Here is a 12,907-nt window from a genome sequence, read left to right on the forward strand (position 1 = left end):
TGGGTGGAAGGGCTTTGTGTGCCTTGAGGGCTGTTAAAGGACCTTTTCTTTATGATTTAACTATTCAGTGCTCAAAACCCATGGAGCCCAAGGAACCAGACAGAGGAAAGCTTGGCTTTGCCAAAGAGCGTTTTCTCCAGGTAGAAAGCATAAAGCCCTGAATGATTTAAAGTCAGATGAGGATTTTGGTTCCTTTTAAATAGATATTGTTTACTTCATTTAATGGTTCGGCTTTTTAGTGGACTTTTTCTTTAGTTTCTTGTCAGCCCAGAACTGACCACATAAAGTGTTTTTATCATCTGAATCCTGCTGGGCCGAGATACTGCATGTTTGTATTTGAGAAGCAGAAACATCCTATTAAATGTCTTTACCCCTTCCATCCCCAGTCTTCCCATAATCAGCCAAATGTGTAAAAATCCCTGCTAAAAATATTCAATGCCCTGTGGCATTGTGGCTAAGGCAGGGAACACTGAGCTCCACCTAATTTGGGGTTTAGGGGCAATATTTGCTGAAAATGGTCTAGGATGCAGTGATTGGTAGGTGGGAGTTTGAGGACAGATCCCACCGAGAGTCCTGAAGCAGCTGTATCCAATAGGAAGGTTGGCCCAGGCTAATCTCATTGGGTGCATCTCCCTAGATGAACACAGCAATTAACCCCATCCCAGTAATGCCAGTTTCTGCAGACTGGGAAAGTGTAGAAGTGGGGTGGTGGAGGCAGGCAGGTGAGGCCGCAAAGCTTAGAAACACCACTCTCTCAAGGCATGTAACCTGGAAAAAAAATGTCTTCACCTACTGCGTGGAACTGATAACAAATGCCGACTACTTCATAGGCTCGTTGTGAGGATTTCCTAGAGTAAAGCATGTGATGCACTCAGCACAGAGGCACACAGACACAGAGCCCAAGGCACCATTAAACGGCGGCCACCCTGAGCTGTGCTGGTGTGGATGGTAGTGCTTCAGGGGTAGCAGCTGGTCAGTCCCCATCCTACCTTCATTTCGTCTAGAAAAGGTGTTCTAAGCCGATGGTGGTGGTGTGACTTCGGCAGCTGTGGTATAATCGTCTCGAAATTATGTGAGTTATTCATATATGAGTGTTTGCTGTTTTTGTCGAGCCGTTGTCATCATGTTTTCAGAGTTCAGTACAGCAACGCAGGCTCTTCACACAGCTCTCCTTGACCATCACTACCATGACCTTGAACATTGGTTCGCTGTCACTGGCTGTAATGATTTTGTATCCCCATGTAGTTTTGAAGATGTATTTAGGTGAAATAGTTCCTGAAAAGGAACCTGGCCTTACGTTGAGCTGTTTCCCTTGCACATTGGGCTCTGTTTATAAAGAGATAAAAGGGGGAGGGAATAAGTACTGCAGGCTAATGAGCCCACCAGCACTCCAACTACCGCATGGATAGTTGCTGCTAATTTAGTTGCCATGAGTACATTTCTGGAAGGTTGTCTATGTTGCAACCAAGTTACTTTTCATATCTAAATTTTCTTAGGGTGGTGCAGTTTTGAACACAATTCTTAAAGACCTCGTTAGAGAAGTGGGAGGTGTTCAAAGAGAAGAACCATCCAAGGGGCATCTTTCTGTTTGGATTCTTTTGTGTTTCATTTATGACAGCTCTTACTTAAAGGCCCTTGCCCTGATCTGGAAGGGACCATGATCATCTCCACCTGCCTTTTTTTTTTTCTTTAACTTTCAGCTCCTCTGTGGCAATCTCATTTATTGGCATAGTAAAGTGACGACTTTTCTCACAAGAGATATTAAAATATATGGATTAATTAAATACCGCATTTTGAAGAAGGGTATGTGCCTGAGGAGAGTGCCACTAATCATCTAGAATGATCTTGCCCCATAAACAAACATCCTTACCTTTGAAATCAGGAGTGGAATCATGGCTGTGTATCCCCCCTGCTCCGTGAATTAAATCAGAAGAGGCTAGAGGGATAGTGAACTGTGTCATCATTAGTATTCATCAGATTGCATTTTCAAAGCATCTTTGTATTGCACGTTTAGCTTGTGCCTGTCACTGTGCTAAATACTTTACGTGCAAGTTCTCATTCAGTTTTCACAACTCTGCGAGGTAGACACGATTCTCATCCAGAGTTGACAGAGACAGAAAGGAAGTCTTGAGGGAGGTCGAACAGCCAACCTGGTGAGGAAGAATTAAAACTCGGGTCTTCCTTGAATTCAGTTCTTGAATCACTGTGTGCAATGCCAGTTGCCCCTAAAACCCTTTTAAAGGCACAGTTGTAATTGAGATGGTGTCTGCAAAGGTATTGAACTGGATGGTCCAGAAGGACCACTAAGCTCTGTTCTGTGATTCTAAGGAGACTACATTTAAAGAGCGCCGACGTTTACTTGAAGTTAATCTGTGATTGGCTTTGTCTTTCCCTTTGAATGCTTGCAGTTGCAATTTGGTGGTTCTTCTGCAGTTTAGGAGAATGTGCTCTCCATTCCGCAGACTGGGCACTTGGGAGGACATAAAGTTCTAGAAGACATAGTCCTTGTCCCTAAGGAACTTAGGTATAGTGGGACCAAGAAGGGTGCACACACACCCCCAGCAATGGGCATCGTGTGATGTAGGAAGAAAGGGTTCTGGGGTCTGAGGCCGGAGAGACATAGGCATTTGTAAGAAGAAAATCCTTCCATCATAGAGGATTCCAGGTAGAGGCAGGTTGGCTGGAGTGGCAATTAGTCCCTGGTTTTGGCAGGTATGACCACAGAGTTCTCCTCTCTTGCAAGGGAACCCATGAGCTTGGACAGAGAGAAAGTTCTATTCTTTCACAGGGACCTGCCTGGCATGCAGTTGAGGTCAGAGGGAGTAAGGCTAGTCCTAGAACAGGTCCCATTTTTTCCCCCTAAAGCCAGGCAGTACCTAAAACTTCCAGTTCCCTGCCACCCCCTCCACCCCACCCCCACCCCCATGATATAGTTTTGACTGAACAGGAAAAAACTAGTTGGCTAGGCTCAGGTGTGCAAAATAATACCGGGAGAGGTGTTAGTAGCCAGAACACAGGGCTCCACCGTTTGTTGGAATCGCCTTCATATGTATATCTAAGAAGATGGAGACTTAATTTTTAAATCTCACACTCAGTTAACTCCATTATTGCCCAAACGCTATCTTCCTCTTTTGTTGTAAAGTAGAGAAAGAGGGTTTTCCCCACATCTCCCTTTAGTCCTGCTTAGAAGATGGCTGTGGGATTTGTGCTTCTTTACTGTAGACAGATCATGTCATCTGGACAGCTTCTTCCTAACAATAAAAATAATATTAATAATAAACCACTGTAATAGATAATAAATAACAAACTTATCATGTGCTAGGTTCTGTGCTAAGCCTTTTCCTGGGTTCCTTAAGAACTAGGATTTGATTCATGATCAGAACCCATGGCTCTTTTCCTCTGTGCTTGCCTGTGTGTGTGTGGTCCTCATGGCGGAACACAAGAACCACCCACAACACCCAGCAAGCAGGCCCAAGATGCTTGGGTCCTGAGCCCAGACCCACTGTGAATGAATTAGGGCCTACTGAGAGATTTCCTAGGATTGGGGAATCTGAATGAGTGAAAAGCATCCTGGGAGATGCTTGACTAGGGGCTGACTGCTGCTGGTTCTGATGCCCACCACGCCCTTTCTCCTCCCATGTGCTGCTTCTCCTGGCTGATGGTGGTCCTGCTCCTGTGGCACTTGATCAGTCCTTCCACCCCTTAGTAATCATCTTCCCTTCTCTGGGCTATGGGTGGTTCTCCCCACTGGCCCTGGTGTTTTTCCACACTCACTTTAAACTGTCTGGAGCTGGTCTGCTTTCTTTCATGTCAGCGGGGATGTATCTTTCCAACCAAAGAGAAAACTTCTAGGAGGCAGCAACAGTCATTTGCCTTGCCTCGTAACGGTCTCCACTTTGTCCGCGTCTGTCTCTTTCCCTCCCTTCCTCTCCTTTTCCCTTTTCCTTCTCCACCTCAGCACACAGTGGGAGCTTCCTTGTTCCTTATCTCTCAAGTTGTCCTAAGCAAATCTTCCTCTTAAGGAATCCTTAGTGCCTGTCCTTGAGGTGCCAGCACTGGCTGTGGGCAGCAGCCCTTCACCCTGGCCATGGCCTGCCCAGCCCTTCATGGCTGCCCCGCCCTTCATGGCTGCCCCTTTTATGGAAGTGTTGCTGGTTTCCAAAGCTCCGTCTGCTTTGGTGGCTTTTAACTTACTTGCTTTGATGCAAAATTGGTAGCACATAACACAAAGCTCCTGTAAGCAACCTGCTAGCCCCTTTCTCCAAGAGTCCAGTTATACATAGGAATTGGTAAACCAGGCTGTTGGAAATGTTGACTTCTTTTTCTGTAGTTTTTTTCTGGGGCATCTAGAGAGAAGGCCTTATTTTTCTTTCCACACATAACCACAAAAAAGTTAAAAGCACTTTTTAAAAGACGCTTTCCCCTCAATTACCTGTGGTAAGAAATGGTGTTCTTATATTACATTCCTTCCTCACCCATTAAAAAAAAAAAAAAAAAGGGCAAGAAGAGAAATAGTAAAGAGAACTAACTGCTTAGTGATCCCTGAACTCAACAGGCGCTAGTGGGCAGCACTAGAACCTTCCTTCTTTTCTTTTAATGCAATTCCTTTTCCTTGATGTTAATGCAAGTTGTGCCTTCCTAAAAGTAATAAAAGGAAATGAAGACACGTTCTGAAATGAAACTTGACTCTAATCCATTCATCATCTAATACTTGCCTCTTTATCTTCGCTGGTACCTAATCTGGTTAAATGTCCCTGTTGTAGGATTTTAGTGAAAATCCTCTATGGGGAATAGGGTTTTTTGCAATTGGATTACTCTCAGTAAATGGCCCAGTAGTTCGCTTGTTTCAGCTTAATTTTTTCTTTGTGATCTTGCTGGGCTAAGTTATAGCACAGAGTAGTGGAGTGGGGAGGGGTGGACTGAGTGGGAGGTGGGGGAAAGAGGAGGAGAATAATTTGGGAAAGCCTGGGCATGGCAACTAGAAACATTTTTAAAATGCTTTTCTTCCCCCCACCCTGCCCTCTGCTTCTCTCCACTGACCCACCCTTCCCAAACACAAAAATGCCTGTACTTTGTTTTCTAGAACTGCCCATTTCTAAAATGCGTACCTTTTATTAGCCCAATTCATCATCATCCAGTTAATGTATTAGTGTTCCCAGATGACTTTCTAATGAAATTCCTAATGAATCAGGGCTGCTGTAATCTGCATAAAATATGCAGGTGCTTGCCAGGCAGTTTAGAGCTTTCTGGTAAAGTTCACACTCCCACCCAAACCATGACTGGGGTTTTGCATCCCTGCTGTCTGTGAAGGGTTGTAGCATGCCCGCTGTTTCTAAGGGCAGGGAGGGGATAGGAGCTTTCGGGGGGTGGCTAAGGAGGCTGGCTGGGTGGGATTTGGGCCCTGCCGGTTTCTTGTAAGTGGTGGTTTTCCTAGATGGTCCCCTGTGCAGCCTGCCTGCCTCCTGGAGATGGGGCCTTGGGGTAGGAGGTCCCCACAACATGCGGAAACGCAGTAGGCATGGGAGATTGAAGTCCCCACTTCTGAGTCACCTGCCAATGGGAAAAGTGCAGACTCTTGGGCTCCATAATGGGGTAGGGATTGAGAAGGTATTTTAAAAGCCAGGCTTAGTGGGGAAATAAAAACTAAAGCAGACCCACCCAGAGAGCTGTCTTACAACTATCTATTATTTTCACATGGACTGGGGGGAGTATGGGATGGGCAGAGTTGAGTGCATCTTAGAAAATGCAGGTGAGAGGCTGTGGCCAAGGGAACCCACAGGCCCGGTGCTCTGAAGTCCTGGGCTGCTGGAACCGGCTTGACGGTGTCTTTCTCTGTTCTCCTCCCCACAGTCGAACAAAGTGCCAGTGGTGCAGCACCCTCACCATGTCCACCCCCTCACGCCTCTTATCACGTACAGCAATGAACACTTCACGCCGGGAAACCCACCTCCACACTTACCAGCCGACGTAGACCCCAAAACAGGTAGGCTGTGGGCTATGGAGCCAAGGTAGAGCGCTGGTCCTGGGGTTCTGGGGGAACCTTTGAGGCCTCCACAGGAACCCCAGGGGTGGAGCAGTAGGGGACTTGGGGGGAACAGTGGTGGGGGGGCCCCTGTTGCTTTTCTGGGTATTGAAAAGGAAGCTCTTTGGGGTGGTTGAGGCCTGGTGTGGCATTGGTTTTCCACTCCCTTTGGAGAAGTTCATTTGCGGTGTTAAAGATCTCTTTACGGCTTCCAGTACCCCTGAAGGGGCTGTCTTGGGAACCTGGCTATGAGTCCTCAGTATGTTTCAGGAGTGGCTTTTAACTCTAAGAGCCTCAGGCAGACATGGATGCAGGAATCATATTGAAGGCATTTCTTCAGTTCCTCCTCAGCTTCCTGGGAAGATGAGACAGCATGGCTTTCCAAGCCTCGGCTCACTCACTGGCTAAGAGGCTCCAGTCACTACTTGACAATGACTTGTTGGTACAGCCTCAAAAAGCCACATCACTGGATTCTGCATTTTCTTTGCTAATTTATTTAGGTTCTTTTTCCCCTACAATATTCTAGGTATTGTTGAACCCATTTTACAGATATGAATACTGAAGTCCAGGCAGGTTGCTTCATTTCCTCATAGAACAACCAATGGGTGTCTGAGAAAAGTTGCCCTGCTTTTCAACATCTTTTTGTTGTTGTTGTTGTTTTTAAACAGAGTCTCTTGCTCTGTCATCCAGGCTGGAGTGCCGTGGCACAATTTTGGCTCCCTGCAACCTCTGCCTCCCAGTTTTAAACAATTCTCCTGCCTGAGCCTCCCAAGTAGCTGGGACTACAGGCATGTGCCACCATACCCGGCTAATTTTTGTATTTTTAGGAGAGACAGGTTTTCAGCATGCTGGCCAGGCTGGTCTCGAACTCCTCACCGCCTCGGCCTCCCAAAGTGCTGGGATTACAGGCATGAGCCACCACACCCAGCCCACCATCCCCTTTTTATCCCAGTTGTTCATTGACTGCTTTTTTCCCAAAGGGAAGAGGGAGAGAAGGTGGGGTTACTTGTAGCTCTCCTCCAACAAGATCTAAATCAGGCAGGCAGCCCCAGCAGCCTGGTGGGGTGGTCTTGGGAGAACAGGTAAGGTTAGTGTGTGTCTTTCAGGCTACCCAGTGTGTTGGTAGGATTTCCCCTTCCCAGCTCAGTAATTGGAAGGATGGGTTTAAAGTGGTGATTGCACATCACTTTGTTAGAGGGGACTGGTAGTGTTGGGGTAGGTAGGCTGCCTGGTTAGGCGGCCTTCACTGCCCCTGAACGAAGCCACACATGAGCTGGGTTTTACTGGTCTCTGAGCCCCTTTGTGCTGGTGCAGGACTGAGCCTGGCGCTTGGATGCCTGGTGGCCTCCTCCAGCCGGCCCCAGGCTCCACCAGTGAATGGCAGCGTCAACGTCTCATTTAAATAATGGTAGTACAGGGAATAGCTTTTAAATGGTTATCGTAAAACATATGATTAACGTCTGTGGACTGTTTACTTTTCCTCTGCGAACATTCTTTCAAGTGTGCAAATGGCTCGATGTAGGGTCCAAGCCCAGCTAATCTGTTTGGTTTTTGTAATAGAGAGAAAGCAATGTCTGCATGAAAATGTCACCCAGGGAGACTTAATTTACAGATTAAAAGCTTCCTGAATGAATTTTTTAAAAAATGAAGTCGTTTTCATCCACGAACATGCAGCCCGTTCCCTCCATTACTCTGTTTTAATTCTGTGGTATTGTGCCTTTTGCCTCCCACTTCAACGGCATACATCAGTTCCTCTCTGTCAAGAGTCGACTACAGGATGTGCTCCTGTGGAACTGGCAGGTGTGTGGTGGCACGTACTTGCAGAACCCGCTCATGTGTGCCTTGTGAAGCTCTTAGCCCCTGTGACGCACGAGGTGCCCATTCAGCAGGTGGGCTTAATCCCCACAGACGACTCTGTCCTCTAGCGGATGAAGTTCCAGAATGGAGTACACAAGCCTCCAACACCTCCTTGTCTGTTCAGCTCTGACTCTGCCTTAGATAAGATGCCAGATGGCATTTGATCAGTTTCTCCAGCTCATCCAAATAGAGGCAGAGACATTTTAGAGGAGTCACCGTTTTTGAAAAAAGGCAAGGGTAGTAACTTTTCGAATGCCACAGCTCAAAAAGTGTGTTAGAAATCAGAGGAGTAGCTCTTGTGCAGGTAAGGCATGAAACTCCGCAGGGCGAAGGGCCAGAGTTGTAAGAGCAACAGGGATTACCATTGCTTCATTCTCCACCAGGTGCCGAGCCTTTTTGATGTTGTTTCTTTTAAACTTGAAACAATCACACCAGTCACATGAGGCAGAAATACCCAAGATGGCATATCCTGAGTCTACCCAGTATACCAGTCCATTTAGAAGGAGATAAACTAATTTCTCAAACTGAGGCTGAGGGAAAATGAGATGAAACCTACCAACAACTCAGGATTTATAATCACGAATGAACCTTGTGCTAGGATTCCAGAAGAGATGCGTCTCTTCCTCCTTTCCCTGTTCCCATCCCCTAATGGATTGCTCTTTCCTTCTCTCCCTCCTTTGTACCTAAAATGCTGCTTCTTCCCTCAGGAATCCCACGGCCTCCGCACCCTCCAGATATATCCCCGTATTACCCACTATCGCCTGGCACCGTAGGACAAATCCCCCATCCGCTAGGATGGTTAGTACCACAGTAAGGAGTTCCATTTTTTAATTTCCTTTTTGTTTCTTACATGGGCATGTTTATTATTTATTCTGTGTGTGTGTGTGTGTGTGTGTGTGTGTGTGTGTGTATGTGTGTGTGTGTGTTAGAAGCCAGGGTTGGGGAGGGAGCTGCAGGAGGGCACAGAAAAGGTGTTGCTGAGGTGTCCTGTGGGAATACAGGCAAATCCACAGCCATTCAGGTGGCTTATGTTACTGGCACTTAGCATTCTGAGACCATGGTCCCCAGAGGCTCTGTGGACAGAGGTGCCCTGCAGTTCCTTTGGGAATTGCAGAAGACTACTGGAACTTCCACCCAATGAAGCTGATCATGACCCTTCTGCTGTTGGCTGCCCAAACTGCAGTCATGTCATTGGGTTGAGGCTGTCGAATCCTCCGTTTTAGGTGTTAACATATTTTGGGGCACAGAAGCGGGAACAAGAATGGCCTTGTTTTGAAATCCAGGGTTGGGATTAGGGCATGTTCTTGTACGATTCCAGGACCCCCCACCTCATCCTGAACATTACTCCCAAGGTTGACAACAACAGTGGAAAGTTTTGTCTGTTGAGAAGCTCCATGGGACTGAATCAGCATCTCTCTGAGAGTCTTTGCACGTTGAATGTTTTACCTAACTGTGAACGGTGGGAATGGGGCATTTGGAACCGTCACTGCAGCATGTGGGGCCTTCGTAAGCATCAATCCTAGTTCCTGGCAGTGCCCAGATTATTTGCCTATCTTTTGCAACTTAAAAAAACTGTGTTTTAAATTCAGAGTAGAAAGGCCTTTGATGCATTAGCACACTGTGGCGGGTTGTGTGTATGTGTATTTTTGCATGAGCATGTGTGTAATATGTGTTTCGTGATTGTTTCTGTGGATATATTTCTCCTTACCAGTGATCTGTACTCTGAACAACACAGGACAATACATTGAATGCTAAAAGGAATAAATCCTGGTAAAACTCAGGTTTGAGTCTTAGGGAAGATGGCCTTTCAAAGCCTTAAGGAAGATAAAATTTTGGAGTGGCTTACCCCACAATTCTACCCATATTTCTCTAGTTAGATAGATTCTATGCTGTTTTTTTTTTTTTTTTTAAATAAAAAACAGATTGCATTATGTAGTAGCTGTACCAAATACCAACCCTGGGTATAGTTTCTGTTTCTTTATCTCTTCTTATTTTTATTGGGACGGTAGACATGAACATGAGCTTGTGACCCATTTCTTCTAAATAGATGGGGCCAACCCTCGAATAGTTCTCAGTGATCATTTGCCCCATTCGGCTGATGGGGAGATATTTGAAGGCTAGATAAAAAGGAATAGCCAACTCAGACAACCCTCTGTCAGAAAAAGTTGCGTGTCTTTCATGAGGATGCTATTTTGCATGTTGCTGTATTTTTTAATTATTGTAATGAGGTGTGATTGTCTATTGGTTACCCACAATTCTTCTTGGGGACTCTCCCCCCGGTAACTCTTGTCAACACTTGTTAATTTGACAAAAGGCTACAAATTAAGCTCTGTTAATTTAATGTTTTCTCACCGAGATCTAAATACCGAAAGAGGCCCAAAGCGCAACTGAAGTCCTTTGATTCACTGTACTTTATTTTGGTATAAATTTACATTCATTATTGTTTTCCTTTGGATGTGTAGCCCTCAATTAGTGTGATGGCTCCATTAAAGCAAGCGAGACTTCGCCTTTAATTATTACAACAAAACACCTAGTTTCAGCTTGGGGAGAGGGTCTCTATTGACATAAGCAGAGGTTATAAAATTTAATTAGCCATTCCTATCAGATTTATGGCATTCAAATTGTTCTGTGTTTCTTCCCTTTGATCCTTCCTGTACAATCCCCAAGATTTTTGTTCTGATCAAATGAGAATAAAGCTTATTGTGCAGAGAGAACTTTTCCCTTTTCTTCTTTTTCTTGTCCCCACCCCCACCCTTGTTTCAAGTCTCTTACTTTGTACCCCTTCTTTGTAGGCAAGGTCAACCAGTGTACCCAATCACGACAGGAGGATTCAGACACCCCTACCCCACAGCTCTGACCGTCAATGCTTCCATGTCCAGGTGAGTTCCAAGAACCGGGGCCTTCATCCAAGGCCATGTGTGACTTCTCAGGAAGTTCTCTAGATGGCCACCAAGCCACCTAGGGACCACAGCTACATGTAGTTCTATTAGTGTAAAGCCAATGTGGCATTAGGCTGTACTACCAGAAAATCCTGAAAAATTGCCCTGAAATTCCAAGGTAAGTGATGTCTTTCTGGGTAAAATTTTTGAGTCACTCAGTTGAACAATGTATTTTAATGAATTAAGAAGGCAAGGGAGAAACAGGACAGAAGCTTTTAAAAATGCCATTTCTCTGTTGTCCTGTCCTCAGCAAGAAAGGTAGTGGTGAAGGTAGTTTTATTATTATACCAGGAAGAGTTAGAAAAAAGATTACTGGTGTTCTCAAAGCTCAGACTCTGATTGCAAGTCAACAAGAAAGCATCCGCCTCCTCCCCTCGAAGGTAGCACTGTCCAATAGAAATATAGTGTGAGCCACAGAGGGAATTTTAAATTTCGTAGTAGCCGTGTTTTTAAAAAACGGTTTTTTTTTTTTTTAAAGATAAAGTTATTTTTAATGACATGTTTTTATTCAATGCAATATAGCCAAAATATTATCATTTTAACATGCTATTGCTGGACAACAACTATTAATAAGATGTTATGTTCTTTTTTGTGCTGAGCTTTGGTACAAAATCTGATGTGTATCTTATACGCACAGCACTTCTCAGTTTAGACTGGCCACATTTCAAATATTCAATAGCCACACGTGGCTGGTGCATATCATAGTGGTCTGTGCAGCTCTAACTCTTTGAAAGTTAAAAAAAAAAATCGTGTGTGTGTGCTGTACATTCATATATATTTATATTTCAGCATAGAAACATATTTACAAGATACATTCCTATCCCCATGTTCTTCTTTTCCTCCCTCTGATTAATTCTGGCTAATTTTTCAGTGACTGCTAGTTTATTTACAAACTGGTTGGCAGCAGTATGTTTTAGTCGCTAATTGTTTCTAATGATAGTTTTATTTTCTGTTCATCTGATTTTCAGTCAAGTTAATTAAATCGGTGGAGGTTTAGACTTTGCTGATGGTCTGAAATCACCAACCCATTCTGATGATGGCACATAATGAAATTAGCATGCGTTACACGGCAGGGGTGCTGTCCCCAGCTTCTTTCCCCAATCCCTGTGGCCAACATGGGAAGCCAAGACCAGAGAAGGGCCTGGAAAGACAGGTCAAGATGCTGCTTTTCCTACTTACAAAACAGTAACTTTAGCAGTGATAGAGAGTTACATTCATTAAGAAAAACAAACCGTGGCATATCTAGCATCGGTAACTATGCCGTGGATATCATAGTTGAAAAGATCCATTTTCTACCTGCAATATATCATCAAAATTTCAAAATCCATGCCAGTATTAGTTAGGTAGGAAAACGCTCGTGTGTTCTCTGGCCTAGAGAGAAGAGGAGGCGTAACACTTATTAAATAGTGTCATCACAGCCTCGCAAAGCATGGGAATGAGTAGGGGGTCTCCCAGGTGGAGAGCACCCAGGGACCATGGCTACATGTCGTTCTATTAGTGTAGCAGCTTATAGTCCACAGCTCATCTTCCCACCTTCCCAGCATTTGTATATTACACCTGGTTATTTTTCATGTTTGTTTATTTGGTGCATTCTGGAGGTTAACAGTGGTAAAGTAATTGTAGGATAGGGATTGGGGTTAAGCTGATCGATTGAATTATCATTAGGAGGTTAGTCGATGATTTATAGGTGGGCATGGGGGTGGAGGAAAGGCAGGGAACGTCAGGAAGAAAGGTTAGGGCCTCAAGGTGCGGGGAGAGGTGGCCGATTCCCCAGGTAGGCCAAATGAAAGATAGCTAGTTAAAAAGCGTATACAGCAAATTAAATACATTATTGTGGTAATGGGGCGACAGAAGTATAGGTCTATTATACTTATGGCAGTTATAGCAAATGTAGGCAGCTTGCCCTGTTCCAGAACACCCTTTGATATTCATTCTATTCAGCAGTGGGGCCAGGACTTCTCAGAATTAAGTGATGGGTCATTATACTTTAAACACCATGGAGAAGCCTAGATTGGCAATTAAACAGCTCTTGCTGACACTCACTTGTGCCACCCTGTGACCCCCTTTAGATTGAGATGTTGGAGCTCCG

General features: G+C 44.9%; 1 protein-coding gene across 50 annotated transcripts in view; it reads left to right on the top strand.

Moving 5' to 3' along the window:
• TCF7L2 (transcription factor 7 like 2) overlaps positions 1 to 12,907 on the top strand; it is a 217,662-nt gene that overhangs the window by 185,342 nt on the left and 19,413 nt on the right. For 34 of the 50 annotated variants that reach the window (XM_031015252.3, XM_055352156.2, XM_055352142.2 and 31 more), the window contains 3 exons: positions 5,851 to 5,983; positions 8,587 to 8,689; positions 10,672 to 10,758. In XM_031015252.3, the coding sequence (XP_030871112.1) occupies positions 5,851 to 5,983; positions 8,587 to 8,689; positions 10,672 to 10,758 (323 nt within the window). The remainder of the gene's footprint in view (positions 1 to 5,850; positions 5,984 to 8,586; positions 8,690 to 10,671; positions 10,759 to 12,907) is intronic. The other 16 variants (XM_055352144.2, XM_031015239.3, XM_063710512.1 and 13 more) reach the window with 1 other exon arrangement.

Source organism: Gorilla gorilla, chromosome 8 (genome assembly GCF_029281585.2).
Source record: "Gorilla gorilla gorilla isolate KB3781 chromosome 8, NHGRI_mGorGor1-v2.1_pri, whole genome shotgun sequence".
Lineage (NCBI taxonomy): Eukaryota > Metazoa > Chordata > Mammalia > Primates > Hominidae > Gorilla > Gorilla gorilla.